A 15,173-nucleotide genomic window follows, 5' to 3' on the forward strand; every position below is an offset into this window, starting at 1 on the left:
TGAGTTCCATTTTGGTCCTGGCCTGTAGGCTCAGCTGGTCTTCTATCAGCACCCTGAAAGAATCAGTTCTGTGTGAACTGGTTCACAGTTGTGGACCCAAGAGCCCCACAGTCAGCCCAAAATCCAATGTATCCTTGTAGTTTGTCCAGAGCAAGAACAACTCAGAATTCACACCCCAGATGTCCCTTCCCTCCCAGCTTCTCAGAAACAGGATTTTGCTGTGATCACTGCCCAGTCCCTGTGTCTAAAGGACTTAAGCTATGCAACTTGCTATGGAGACAAAAAGCCTATCCCCAGGCTGCCAACACTGGGCCCTACCACCACCCAACTACCCCTGTCTCCCTGCTTCTGACTGGTGTGTGTTTGTGTGTGTGTGTGTGTGTGTGTGTGTCACTGTAGGCCCACAGGACCTTGAGACATCAGGAAGCCCTTCTTCCTTCTTCTTCTTCTTCTTCTTCTTCTTCTTCTTCTTCTTCTTCTTCTTCTTCTTCTTCTTCTTCTTCTTCTCCTCCTCCTCCTCCTCCTCCTCCTCCTCCTCCTCCTCCTCCTCCTCCTCCTCTTCCTCCTCCTCCTCCCCCTTCTCTTCTTCTTCTTCTTCTTCTTCTTTTTTTCGGTTTTTCAAGACAGGGTTTCTCTGTAGCCCTGGCTGTCCTGGAACTCACTCTGTAGACCAAGCTGGCCTCAAATCCAGAAATCTACCTGCCTCTGCCTTCACCACTGCCCGGCTCTAGATAAAATTATAACATGACTCTAGCCTGTAGTGAGGTTGAAGCAGCTTTATTTCTTTCCAGTCTGCTTTTATATCATTCTAGGTATATGCAAAAAAAAAAAAATAACAAACCAAACCAAACCAAAAAACCATGGTCAGTTCTTAGAACAAAGACAAAGTAACCAAGCAAAGCAGGAAACAAGGAGCTCACAGAAGGCAGTAATTTAGCAAAGTAGCAAGTGAAGCCCCATGGGCTCTGTTTCTGATATTCTATTTTTGTTTGTTTTTGTTTTTTGTTTTTTCTAGACAGGGTTTCTCTGTGTAGCCCTGGTTGTCCTGGAACTCACTATGTAGACCATTCTGGCCTCGAACTCAGAAATCCACCTGCCTCTGCCTCCCAAGTGCTGGGACTAAAGGCGTGCTCCACCACCACCTGGCTTGTTTCTGATATTTTTATCTGAGCCAACTTCCTTGCCCGACCTCACTGACAAATGCCAAATTCCTAGAAGCAGCACCAAAAGCTCTCAATACCCCCAGCATTGAGGGTGAAATCTAGGACCTCACAGAGTTACAGCCCTACTGTGCTGGCTATTTTTGCATAAAGACTCTAGATTCTTTCATTTGTTTTGTTTTCAAGGCAGGGGTTCTCTGTGTAGTCCTTGCAAGACCAGGCTGACCTAGAACTCCGTTCCTCCTGTCTCTGCCTCCCAAATACTAAGATTAAAGGCATGTACCACCATTACCTGGCTGAAGTCACATTTTATTCAATTCCTCTTGTATGAAATATTCAGGGTGGGCATGTTAGCACATACCTGGGCCAATGTGGAAAAAGCACCAAGGTCCTGACAGACCTGGCAGCCAGTGAAAGGGCAGCTCAGCAGGATTTCTGAAGCTCTCTTTGCAGGTGACTATGGGGCATGGAGAGGAAGTCAGCTAGGAACTCAAGGAAGAGCCCGGAGGAAGGAATGGAGGCAAAGGCTGGGAGAAATCCTGTTCCCCGGCTTATTTTCTAACTCATGCTCAGCTAGCTGGGTTACAGAGCTTGGGCCTACCTGCTTAGGGTATGGTACTGCCAATAGTGGAGCAGGCCTTCTGTCATCAACCGTTCATCCGTCAGGATGGTCTCTCAAGGTAGGACCACATAAATCAATGTGATCAAGGCAGTTCTTCACCCGAAGTATGTCTAGATGGGGTCAAGCTGACAATAGCCATCTTTATTTCATTATATTATTTTGAGACACGGTCTCATTGTGTAGCTCTGGATGTCCTGGAACTTGCTATGTAGACCAGGCTAGCCATGAGCTCAGAGCACCACCTATCTCTGCTTCCATGCCCAGCCCAATCTTTTTTTTTTTTTTTTTTTTTGAGGCAGGGTTTCTCTGTGTAGCCCTGGCTGTCCTGGAACTCACTCTGTAGATCAGGTTGGCCTCGAACTCAGAAATCTGCCTGTCTCTGCCTCCCAGAGTGCTGGGATTATAGGCATGTGCCACCACCGCTCAGTGACCCTTGATTTCTTGAAAGAAAGAAAGAAAGAAAGAAAGAAAGAAAGAAAGAAAGAAAGAAAAAGAAAAAAATTGTTTTCCTTCTACTTTGTGAGTTTAGGGGATTACCCTCAAGTCATCTGGCTTCGTATGCATTTTGACGCACTTGGCCTCCTGAGTTCCCTGGGACTGGAGTTCCAACAGGCTGTGAGCCACCTTGGTGATTGCTGGGAATGGAACCCAGGTCCTCCGGAAGAGCAGTCGATGTTCTCAATTGTTGAACCATTTCTCCAGATCCTGATCATCTTATTTTAAACAATCTCTATCACCCTCCATGTCTGTCCTTGTTCTGGCTGTATATCCATCATGAACATCCACTTGACATTACATATTTGCAAATTGATCTCCCTGTGGGGTAACTGGTCCAAAGCAGGAACCCACGCCCTCCTCTACCTGCACTGTAAGGGCTGTGTCACACACTAAGTTAGCATGCAGTAAAGTTTGTTGATGGAATGAATAAGCAAAAATTAAATAAGAGTGTCTTACTCAGGGTTTCTATTCCTGCACAAACATCATGACCAAGAAGCAAGTTGGGGAGGAAAGGGTTTATTCAGCTTACATTTCCACATTGCTGTTCATCACCAAAGGAAGTCAGGGCTGGAACTCAAGCAGGGTTGGAAGCAGGAGCTGACGCAGAGGTCATGGAGGGATGTTCCTTACTGTCTCCTGTAACCCAGCAAGAGAAGGCAGAGGCAGGAGGATTAGAGTTCAAGGCCAGGGCTGGACCTGCATTTGGTGCTGTCCAGAGGGTTTGGCTTTGGTTCCTAGCACCTGCATGGTGGGTCTCAATCATCTGAAACTCTACTTTCAAGGATTCCACTCCCTCTTCTGATGTTCTCAGACACTTGTGTGGTGCAGCAAAACACATGCAGGCAAAACACTCATACATATAAAATATATTAAAGACTTTAAAAAAAAGTTTAGTCAGGTATTGGCACAGGACTTTAATCCCATCACTCGAGAGGCAGAGGTAGGTAGATCTCTGTGAGTTCAAGGCCAGCCTGGTTTACAGAGCTACTCCAGGACAGCCAGGACTATGTCTTAACAGGCTTTTTTCAATAAAACGTATTGTATTTAATATATATTATATACAATATATAATGTATACAATAAAATATATATGTAACAACAAATAAATAAAGCAGTCTAAAATATAATCAGAGTTTAGTACACTCAAAAATCGAACCATCAGTGGCAGGAAAGGGCGCCTGCCTTTCAATCGCAGCACTGAGGCACTGTGTGTTCTAAGCCAGCCTGGTCTACAGTCAAGGTTATATTTAGTGAGACTCTGTCTCAAAACAAAACAAAACAACAAGCTAAAACAACAACAACAACAAAATCAAATAAAAATTTGGAGGCGTTTAGCCTCTTAAGAGATTTCCATAACGTCTTCTGCTTTACATCATATGCATGAAATTACGAAGTTCAGTGCAAAAGGAAAACTCCAGCTCATTGCTGGAAAATTGTGAAGACCGTAAAAAACTTCCTTAACGGTTATATTTGAACAAGATCTCGATGCTCGTCTCTTCTTGCAGCTTTTTTGCATTGTTGGAACTTTCAGGAATTTGCTTCTCTTGGCAGTCTCCTGGTCCAGGGCCCCCAAGCGGAGGGGTGGCTCGAGGTATGCCTGGCACCACCTGCGCATGCGTATGGCCGTTGGCGGGGCCGGAACCTTATTTCGCCTCTCGCGTCTCCCGGCGGAGTGCATTGAGTGAAGCACCGGACGTCGGCACTGGCGGAGCCGGGCGGCGAAGCTGGAGCGGCGGTGGCGGCGGCGGCGGGAGGCCGGGGCCGGGGCTGAGGCCGAGGCCGGGGCTTCGAGGCCCTTGGGGAGACAAGCGGCGGGAGCCCGGGGCCCGAGTCCGGAGACAGGAGCGGCCGCCATGGCCGAGAGCATCGTGAGTGCTCGGGAGGGCGCCGGGAGGGAGCGGGGCGCCGGGATGAGGCAGCAGATTTGCGGGCGTCCTGGGCGGGCCAGCGCTGGACTGGGCTCGGAGCCGGCGGCTCCTCCTCGCTCGCCCTGGTTTTGAGGAGGCGCCTGCCCTAGCCGAGCCCGGAGAGGCTGGCGGGGAGGAGGCCGGGCGGTCCGAGTGGAGCGGCCTTCTTCTACCCCGCTGCCGCAGGTTGCTCTGGGGGACCTCGGCCTCCTCCCAGGCCCCGAAGCCGGTTACGTCCTTCTCTCCTCCCCCATCCCAGCAGTGCCTCGTCATGATTTCGCTTCGGAAGGGTTGACCCTCGGAGAAGGGCGTCATTAGGGGATCCCTTTCCCACAGAGGACGCGGCCGTGGGGGCCAAACCCAAAACAGGCGGGACTGGCTCCTCTTTGACACAGACACCTCGACGACCACCTGTTTAAAATAAAGAAGGCTGGTTTCACTTTAGCCTGACAGTGGAGACTGTCACCCCCCACCCCATGAAATGTGTCAGCAAAACAAGAGGAAAACCAGCCGTTTTGTTAACCTGTGGGAGTTTCTCTCCAGAGGATATGTGGTTGGGAAATGATCTGAATAGACTGGTCTGACAGAATAATCATGGCCAACGTTGAGGAATATTCAGGCTTTCCGTGGAATCGGAATCATGTTGGTCGCCTCAGGCCAGGGACAGCTCTTCAGTGGCTTCCTGCATTCGAGAACATCACTTCTCTGGATTTCCAGGGAAGTATAGCTCTTGAGTTTTTTGTTTTTTTGAGACAGTCTTAACTACTTTGTCCCGGGCCATCCTTGGCCTTGACATCCTCCTACCTTACCTATCTCGTTGCAGACAAGGGTTACCATTTCTATCAGGTTAAGAGTCAAGGCTTTTCTCTGAGGGCAGCTTCTCTTTCTTTACAGCTCCCGCCTAGGGGTCTTCTGTTCTCTCTTTGTTTCCTATCCTGGATGCAGACGATGCAGAGAAACCTCAGAAAGGTTGACTTTGTTTTAAAACTTAAATTTACCATCAAAGATGACTTGTCTAGAAATAGGTGAGGTATCAGTAGGTCGATCTGCTTTTTAAAATTTCTACGTACTTTAATGATCTCTATTGAGGCTAAACAGTTTGTTCAGGTATTCCAAAGGCTGACTTGGACATCAGTGGGTCTTAAATTGACTTTCTCAGGGTGTAAGGAATTAATACACTCTTCAGAAGTTGATTTTACAAGTTTTACTTTTTAAGAATTATGTATTTATTTTATGTGTATGGGGGTTTTACCTTCATATATGTGTACCATACCTGGTTGTTAAGGAGGTCAGAGTAGGGCTCGGCTCCTCAGGAATTGGTTGTGAGAGACCGTGTGGGTGCTGGGAATTGAACCCCGTTCCCCTGGAAAAGCAAGCAGTGCTCTTGTGGATAAGCCATCTCACCAGCCCCATTTTGAAACGATTATGTGGATACGAGCACATGAGTGCAGTTGTTGCCAGAGGCCCAGTGTTGGATGCCCTGGGGCTGAAGTGACAGGCAGGCAATTGTGAGTGCTCAGTTGTAGACGCTCTGCTCTGCTGGAGCAGTGAGTGCTCTTAACCTGCTGAGCTGTCTCCAGTCCTGTTTGTTTTGAATTCAAAGGGAGGTCTTCAAAGAATTTCTGTAGGAATAATGTTAAAAACTCAGCAGTTCTTCCAAGAAAATTTCATTTCTTTTAATTTTGGTCTTTTTGTTGTTGTTTTTACTTTGTAACGCAGACTCAGCTCCGTTGTTCAGGCTGTCTTCTAGCGCCAGTAGTCAAACTCCTCAGCTTCCCAGATAAGTGGAAGTACTGCTGCTTGTTTCCACACTGTTGTCTTTTTTTAAAAAATTATTTCCTTTCTGTCGCATGTACACCAGCATATCAGAAGAGGGCATCAGATGCCAGCATAGACTGGTTGTGGGCCATCATGTGGTTGCTGGGAATTGAACTCAGGACTAGCAGGAAGAGCAGCCAGTATTATTAACTGCTGAACCATCTCTCCAGCCCCACATCTAACATTAAGAATCTGTGTTCTCCATGTGGCCAGATCTGTCTGTTCCATATATTTTCTTTTGTAGCCTGTTAGAAGTTAATCCAAAACTTTTTCAGTACATGGTTGTTTCTTCTTAAACCCATACTCCCATCAGGTAGAGTGACTTTGCACTTTAGAATTCTTTTTTTGGTAAGCAACACATTGTGGCATAGGCCTGTAATCCCAAGACTTAGGAGCCTGACCCAGGTTTCTAAGGGTTTGAAACTTAGGTGGTCTGCATTGTGTACAACCAAACCCAGACCAGCCAACAAATGGATTTCTCTTGCTGCTGCTTTCTCATCGTGCCAGGGTGAGTGGTCGAATGAAGGAGCATTCATAGAGTCTTCCATAGAGAAGCAAGGCCTTCACTTTGATGTGTCACAGCGTTGAAGACAGATTGAATGAAACATGTGCAAGGTGTTTTTCCTCAGCATCAAATTCCAAGTGAAGAGAGTTCTAGAAATCAGTGCTCACTTACCAGTGAGGAAATGAGACAGATGTGGTTCAGAAGCAGATGGGTACACAACTTTATGCCCTTTATCCAGAACAGAGTTTTTAATGTTGAACATGTGTACTTGTATGAATTTATGTGTCCCACAAGCATGCAAGATCCTGTGGAGCAGAAGTTGGTAGTACATCCCTTGGGAATAGAATTATAGACAATTGAGAGCTTCCATGTCTATCGTGGGAGTTAAACTGGTCTTTTGCAAAATAGCAGTCGTTGCTCCTAAGAACTGAGCCATCATTATGGCCCTTTTAAGACGATCTCACGCGATGTCTTCTTGTGACTTTTTTTTTTTTAAGATTTTATTTATTGTTATATCTAAGTACACTATAGCTGTCTTCAGACACACCAGAAGAGGGCATCAGATCTCATTATGGATGGCTGTGAGCCACCATGTGGGTGCTGGGATTTGAACGCATGACCTTCGGAAGAGCAGTCAATGCTCTTAACCGCTAAGCCATCTCTCCGCCCCCCCTTTTTTTTTTTGGTTTTTGTTTTTTTGGATTTGTTTTTTTCGAGACAGGGTTTCTCTGTGTAGCCCTGGCTGTCCTGGAACTCACTTGTGTAGACCAGGCTGGCCTCGAACTCAGAAATCCACCTGCCTCTGCTTCCCAAGTGCTGGGATTACAGGCGTGTGCCACCACCGCCCGGCTTCTTAGTGATCTTGAAGGGAGGGCAGTGCATGCATGTGGTGCACAGACATGCATGCAAACAAACACCTACACTTCTAAAATAAAAAGCTTATTGTTGTGTGGTGGTGGCACATGTTTTTAATCCCAGCACTTGGGAGGCAGAGGCAGGTGGATCTCTCTGTGTCTGAGGCCAGCCTGGCCTACAGGGTGGGTTTTTGGATAGTCAGGACTTCAGAGAAACCCTGTCTTGAAAAACAAACAAACAAACAAACAAATCCAAAAACCTTATTTTAAGATTGTCTCATGTAGCCCAGGCTGGCTTCTTGTGATGTTCTCACCTCCTCCTCTAGAGTGCTTTGGATTACATGTTCCTACCATATTTAGCCTTGAAGTTGTGCATTCCATGAGAAATTATGTGTTTGAATCAGAATGTAGTACTCTAGACTTTCTTTCATGTGCTGGTGCACCTCACATCTTGATTCTCCTTCAAGGAGAAAATGCAATTGGGGATTGAAAGGAGAAAGATTGGGAGTGGGGAGGTGGCTTAGTGGTAAAATTGGTTGCTGCTGTGTACGCACTGGGGCCTGAGTTTGCACCCAGCGCCCAGAGGAAAGCTGGACACAGAGGTGTGTCTGTGACTCCAGCACTGCAGAAGGTACAGAGAGCAGAGGAAGACTGACAGCACGTGGGCGTGTGCACACAACACACACCACAGAAAGCTGCGGAACGGTGATTCCAACTTTCGGTTTGTGTAAGTCTTATAAAACCAGTACCTTGCTAGGTACAGTAACTGTCTTTGTTGATTTACCATAGATAATCCGTGTCCAGTCCCCTGATGGAGTGAAGAGGATCACAGCAACAAAGAGAGAAACAGCTGCAACATTTCTGAAAAAGGTACCTGTGATATTGACCTTCTGGGTCTTGTTCCCTGCCTTTTCCTGTTTCCCTTTGACTTCCACCACCAGGCTGACACTCATGGCCTTTTCACTGTGTGATTGGGCTGGATAGATGCTGGATCATGGGCATGGGCAGGGAGGCAGAGAAGGAAGGAAAGGAGACACAGGCGGAGTCAGAAAGGTAGACAGTCTTACTGTGTAAGCTGGCCGTGAGCTCTATGTGACTCTCCCACTCCAGCTTCCTGAGTGCTGCTGGGATTGCACGTGTGAAGCACCTTGAACTCTGCATCAGGCATTTAACCACAGTTAGTCCACTAGACCACAGGGAGGCGCTACAGCACTTTGCAAAGGTCATTTTTAAGAAGGAAAATTTGCAGTTGAGTGTGGTGCTAACACCTGTGTCTTGTCTCTCAAGGCTGAGATGAGAAAGGTTTAAGGCCTGTGTAGGCAGCGTACTGAACTACAGATCAGCTGGGTCCATGGAACAAGACCCCTCTTATCCCTCAACACACACACACACACACACACACACACACACACAACAAGGACCAAGGGGAATTGTAATAAAAGTTTTTTTAGAATGATCCATTATATTTGTTTTTGTTTTGAGACAGGGTCTCTGAGTAACCCTGGCTATCCTGGAACTCATTGTGTAGACCAGGCTGGCTCCAAACTCACAGAGATCTGCCTGCCTCTGTCTCTGCCTCTGCCTCCCAAGTGCTGGGATTAAAGGTGTGTGGCACTACACTTAGCTCATTCTTTTTTTTTTTTTTTTTTTTTGGATTTGGTTTTTTCAAGACAGGGTTTCTCTGTGTAGCCCTGGCTGTCCTATAACTCACTCTGTAGACCAGGTTGGCCTCGAACTCAGAAATATGCCAGCCTCTGCCTCCCAGAGTGCTGGGATTACAGGTGTGTGCCACCACTGCAGGCAGCTCATTCTTTTTTTTTTTTCTTTCTTTTCTTTTTTTTTTTTTAGTTCATTCTTTTTTATTAATTAATTTTGAGGTAGTGTCTCAGTACTTAGTGTTGACTGGCCTGGAACTTCCTTTGTAGACCTGGCCGGCCTCACATGCTGGTCTTTTTTTTTTTTTTTTTTTTTTTAAGATTTATTTATTATATGTTAGTACACTGACGCTGTCTTCACACACTCCAGAAGAGGGCATCAGATCTCATTACAGATGGTTGTGAGCCACCATGTAGTTGCTAGGATTTGAACTCAGGACCTTTGGAAGAGCAGTTGGTGCTCTTAACCGCTGAGCCATCTCTCCAGTCCCCCACATGCTGGTCTTGAATTCTGAAAGGTCTGTCTGCCTCAGTCTTCAGATTCGATTTATTTTTATTTTATGTATATGAGTATTTTGCTTGCATGTCTGTCTGTACACTACATGATAACCTGAAGAGGGTGTTGGCTTCTTCTGAACTGGAGTTACAGGTGGTGTGGTAACTGATCCAGGTCTCTGCAATGGGATGGAGTGTTTTAACAGCTGGCCCATTGATCCATCCGCACTGCTTCCCCGCCCCTCCCCCGATCTTTTTTTTTTTTTTTTTTTTTTTTTAATGTATATGGATGTTTTGCTTACGTGTGTTGCCAGGTCTGTAGACATTTGCCTGCATGGTTGTTTATTAAATAGAACAATGGGCAGTTCTGGAAGTTTTGTCATTTTTAGGTTTGCAGGTGAGGATATGTGTACCACATATATATGTCTAGTGCCCATGGAGGCAGGCAGAGGGGCCAGTGGCCCTGGAACTGAGTTACAGGTGGTTGTGAGCTGCTACGTAAGTTTAGAATTGAACCTGGGTCCTTTAGAAGAGCAGCGTTTGTTCTTAGCCACTGAGCCATCTCTTTAGGCTACCCCTCCTTTCCCTAGTTCTTTTTTAGAGGATTTAAAGCCACATGTTTATGACTCTGTATGTGGTAATGGAGAGAGCTTAGTCAGACCTAAGGAGAATTGTGACCTGTTTTTTTTTGTCCTTGTCAGTATGGAAATAATATAATTCCCAACTTTCTTTGCTGTTAGCTGCATTTTATAACCAAGTACACAGGGTTATTCTTGAGGCTTTTTTTTTTTTTTTTGGCAAGGTATTTCAAATGTCAGAAGCAATTGTACTGATACTCTTCAGATCTAAAACACAATGGAGTTTCCAAAGAAATCTCACTGTGTATACCTAGGAAACTATTTGTCATTAGCGCTTTATTTTTTGCTTCTGTGCTTTTTGAAAGTTATTTGGAAATCATTTTAATTGTGCATCATTCTCACTCATAAGAAGGAAAAGTGAAATTAACAGGATAGGCTGAACAGCTTTCTGCTTACAGGGTCTAGCCCTGCTGAGTTAGTCTATGCAGGGCCTGTCGCAAAGGGTCCTCCTCGGCGAGATGCTGATCCCAGCACCCAGGCTGTTCTTTCCATGCTAACTAGAGAACTCGGCCTCCAGCTTCCCCGTCACTCATTAATTGGCTTGTTGGTGGGGTAGCGAACCATGCCATCATGTGACAAGTTGACACAAGCCTAGGCAGACTGTCAGTTTGGATGAACACTGGGCCTATAGGACCATGCTGTTTACAAGTGTAAACACGCTCAAGATGCGCTATGTAGCCATCTTTAATTCACTTTCTGTTCTCTGTTTTCCTGGGCAATGTGCTATGGACATGGCTCTCTCCTTTCACAGGAGCAGAGAGTTTATGCCTGTGGGAGTAGGGGTGGTTTTCTCTTTTCTTCTCTTACATATTTCATTCCATTCTATTTTTCATTCCATTCCATTTTTCATTCCATGTTGTGTTTCTTGTATACTTGCATTGCTGTGAATCATGTCTTCAGAACATTTTATTGTACACGTCTGAAATCTGTTCTCCCTTGAAAAATTTCCCTGAAACCCTGGTCACCACCATTCTGTTTTTTCTTCCCACGAAAGTGTTGATCCACTACTTAAGATGTCTCTTGTAAGTGGGACTATACCATGTGTATGTGGTTGAAGTCCCAATAAATGGTCTTTTTAAAAAATTATTTATCTTATGTATATGAGTACACTGTAGCTGTCTTCAGACACACCAGAGGACGGCATCGGATCCCATTACAGATAGTTGTGAGCCACCCTATGGGAATTGATCTTAGGACCTCTGGAAGAACAGTCAGTGCTCTTAACCACTGAGCCATCTCTTCAGCCCACAACTGGTCTTTAAAACAGCCTCTTCCTACTTTTATGAACTTGCTTGAAAAGCAGATCTTAGCCCTGTAAATGTTGTTTGAGTAGGATGGCCTGTGCTAAGTAGCTTTGTTTTTGTTTTTGTTTTGTTTTGTTTTTTCGAAACAGGGTTTCTCTGTATAGCCCTGGCTGTCCTGGAACTCACTCTGTAGACCAGGCTGGCCTCAAACTCAGAAATCCGCCTGCCTCTGCCTCCCAGAGTACTGAGATTACAGGCGTGCGCCACCACTGCCCGGCATAGCCTTTTTTTTAATATGGCTTTATGCTCTGTAAGTAAATTAACATTGGCATGTGTAGTAAGATTGTTTATGTTGAAAATAACTCGCCAGGCAGTGGTGGCACATGCCTGTAATCCCAGCAAATTACACAGAGAGGCAGAGGCAGGCGGATTTCTGAGTTTGAGGCCAGCCTGGTCTACAGACTGAGTTCCAGGACAGCCAGGGCTACACAGAGAAACCCTGTCTCAAACAAACAAACAAGCAAACACCCCCCCCCCCCCAAAAAAAGATAATAACTCAGAGACCAGCACTTGGGAAGTGCAGGTAGGGAGGATCAGGAGTTCAAGGCCAGCCTTAGCTGCATTCTGAGTTTAAAGCTCAGAATGTGTCACAGTTGCCTCTACCCCAGTCAGAAAAGAAGACGATGCCAACTTGTAGAATCTTAGTGATTGGCTCATTTAAGACCATTCATTTTAAGGTCTCACTGTTGGGTTTTTAGAGCCTAGAACCTCTAGAGCCCCGCATGTAGGATGTTTAGTATCTGTTGTCCCATAATATAATAATAATATGTCCCATAGCACCAGAGATTTGATGATCTACTTCCCTCCCTGCTTACCTGTTTTTCCTTCCTTTCTCCTCCTTTCTTTTCTTTTTCCCTTTGATTGTTTTGTGTCAAGTCATCAGGGTCTCATGCATATAGTCCAGAACTTTCTGTGCAGCCGAGACTAGCCTTGAACTCTATACTCTTGTTTCTATCTTCCCAGCTCTAAAATCACAAGAGTGTGCTGCTGTGCCCAGCTAACATTTCATTTTAAGAAAATTTAAGAATATTTTACACTTATTTAAGTGTTGGTGTGGATAGAGGTGACATTCATGCCATGGCACACACGTGGAAGTCAGAGGACAACTTGCAAGATCAATTCTCTTGTCCTACTGTGGGTCCAGGATCAAAGTTTGGTCATTGGGCTTGGCAGCAAGTACTAGCTCCTGAGACTCTCTCGCTGCCCCTGGCTTCTCCATTGGTAGCATCATTCTGCACTCCATTTTCTCTCTGTAGGTAGGTTTATGATTAGAATTGGGTTTTCACTATTGTTTCAAAAGTAGCAATTTATCACAATGGCCTTGACTCTGGCTAGTTTCAGCATTTTTATTATTTATACAGGACCTTTGGCTTCCTGTGGGCCACTTTTGAATTGGCATTGGTATGATCAATACAGTTTTTTTCAAGTGTAATGACAAGGGATGCGGACATCTGATGAGCATTTCCTAGTGTTACCAGGTGTTTTTCCCGTGGTCTTGGCAGCCTGTGGCATGTAATGCTTGGATGTTTCATTACATTTCTGTTGTTTGGGGCTTGTAGGTTGCAAAGGAGTTTGGCTTCCAAAACAACGGCTTCTCAGTTTACATCAATAGAAACAAGACTGGAGAGATAACGGCATCATCTAGCAAATCCCTCCATTTGCTAAAAATCAAGTAAGTGTCCAGCCGATGGAAGGTAGGCAGTAGGAGCTAGCTGCAGTGCCCTGCCTGCAGCTGCGGGTTCCCTCCTACCTCTGGTGCTACGCTAACCATGGCTGTTCACGGCTCACATCCAGGGATTGTGTCACGTAGCTGGTGTGCAGCAGTCATGCTAGGCCAGCAGTTACTGTTGAGCAGGTTTGACTGTGGAATTCTGGAATGGTGTAAAGTCTTGGGTCCATATCTGAAGTAGGGCCAATGTCTTGTCTGGAGGGGAAGATTTAGAGCACAGCTGTTTGGGAAAGGGATCCATCACATCAGCCCTGCTTATAAGAAGACAGGTGAGGGATGGTGGTCCATTTTCACTTGTGTGTATCAGTGGGGCTTCGGCAAAAGCTCCCGACTCGCTTGCTGCCTGTGGTTATGGTGTTCCTGTGACTCAGTCATGCAGCAGTTTGTGAGTGCAGGAAGAGTGGTTGTAACCAGTGATGGAGACTGCAGAGTTGAAGATGTTTGCTGTGACTTTATAGACCAGCCTGTTCACCCTTCTATAAACTGGGCACCTGCACCGGCAGTCTCTTTGTTTTAGATGTGTGTATTTTATGTGTGTGAGTGTTTTACCTGCATGCATGGTTCAGACTGCAGGCATCTGTCTGCACGCTTGATTATTAGACAGAACAGTAGGATATTCTGGCAGTTTCACGTTTGCGTTTATAGATTAGGATGTTTAGGGAACAATATATGTATTGATTGATGATACACTTTGTTCAAAGACTTGGCACTTGTTTGTCTCTCCCTGTAACTAGTTTGTGCCTTTTGTTATTGTTAATTGTGACCATTTCAAGCAGGGTGTCTGAAGTCATATTTCTTTGAGCTTTAGGAGGCTTTGATGTGTGTTATTTATTTTGGGGTAAGGTATTGGTAGGTCAGTAGATGAGGTTGGCCTCTAAGCTGGTACGCAACTGAAACCTTGAGTCCTGAACAGAGTAGTTACCCCTGTTCCCTGGGCTGCATCCTCAACCCGGAAGAAGGGCTTTTGCATTTTGAAAATCAACCATTCTTTAAAAACAGTTTGTATAGCCAGCACACGCCTTTAATCTCAGCACATGGGAGGCAGAGGCCGGCAGTTATTTGTGAGTTTGAGCCCAGTCTGGTCTCCATAGTGAGATCTAGGACAGCCAGAGCTACATAGTGAGACCCTGTCTCCAAACAACAATGTATTACATTTTATTTGTGTGTGTTCATGTGCACACATGTGCATGCTCTCGAGTGAAGAGGGCACAGGACAACTTTGGGAATTTAATCCTCTCCTTTGGGCCCTGGGGATGGAAGTCAGGTTGTTGGGCTTCTCAATAGGTACCTCACCCTCTGAGCCGTCTCACCAGCTCCCCGATCAAGTCATTTCTCAGGAGTGTTACAGAAACTTGAGTTGATGCTGCCATTCCTTCCTTGCCTGTGAGTCTTGGGAAGTTTCTTTACCTCACTGGGCCTTGTCATCCTTGTAACAGTACCTTTTCCACATGGATGTAGGAAGCCTGTGTATGCTAAGATACAGTGAACATTAAAACGGTGGCTGTGGCTTTTTTGATACAATTTCTTGTGTGTGTGTGTGTGTGTATGTGTGTGTTTGTGTGTGCAAGCGCATGTGCCCATGTGCATGTTATAGGTGGTTGTGGACTGTCTGATGTAAGTTGCTGGCAGTTAAACTCAGGTCCTGTAGACGAGCAGTAGGAGCTTCAGCTGCTAAGCCATCTTTCCAGCCTGGTCTGTGGCTTTTGCAGTTGGTGTTGGTGCAGGGATTGCACTGAAGTCCACACAATGCTGGGCAAGTGCTCAGCTGCCAAGCCAAAGTCTAGTGTGTTTGGTTTTGAGACAGAGTTTTCCTGCCAGTTAAATTAGCCTTGAACTTACTGTTCTGCTCCCTTCTTCCTAAGTGCTGGGGTTACGAGTGTGTTTAAAAACTGTTCTCATAAGTAGATAAAGAAAAGAAATTGAATTTAACTGGGTATACTCAGAACTTACTGGTGGAGGCAGGATGAGTGCAAATTTGAGGTCATCCT

The 15,173-nt window shown here is 45.6% G+C and overlaps 1 protein-coding gene across 2 annotated transcripts in view; it reads left to right on the forward strand.

Annotated features, from left to right (window-relative positions):
* Positions 1–3,960: 3,960 nt before the first annotated feature.
* Positions 3,961–15,173, forward strand: part of Nploc4 (NPL4 homolog, ubiquitin recognition factor) — a 59,263-nt gene continuing 48,050 nt past the window's right edge. The window contains exons 1-3 of one of the 2 annotated variants that reach the window (XM_052197599.1): positions 3,961–4,148; positions 8,154–8,234; positions 13,016–13,128. In XM_052197599.1, coding sequence (XP_052053559.1) covers positions 4,134–4,148; positions 8,154–8,234; positions 13,016–13,128 — 209 coding nt within the window. In that variant the 5' untranslated portion in view covers positions 3,961–4,133. Of the gene's footprint in view, positions 4,149–8,153; positions 8,235–13,015; positions 13,129–15,173 lie in introns of those variants that run through there. The other variant, XM_052197600.1, reaches the window with a different exon arrangement.

This window comes from Apodemus sylvaticus, chromosome 10, assembly GCF_947179515.1.
Source record: "Apodemus sylvaticus chromosome 10, mApoSyl1.1, whole genome shotgun sequence".
NCBI classification, from domain to species: domain Eukaryota; kingdom Metazoa; phylum Chordata; class Mammalia; order Rodentia; family Muridae; genus Apodemus; species Apodemus sylvaticus.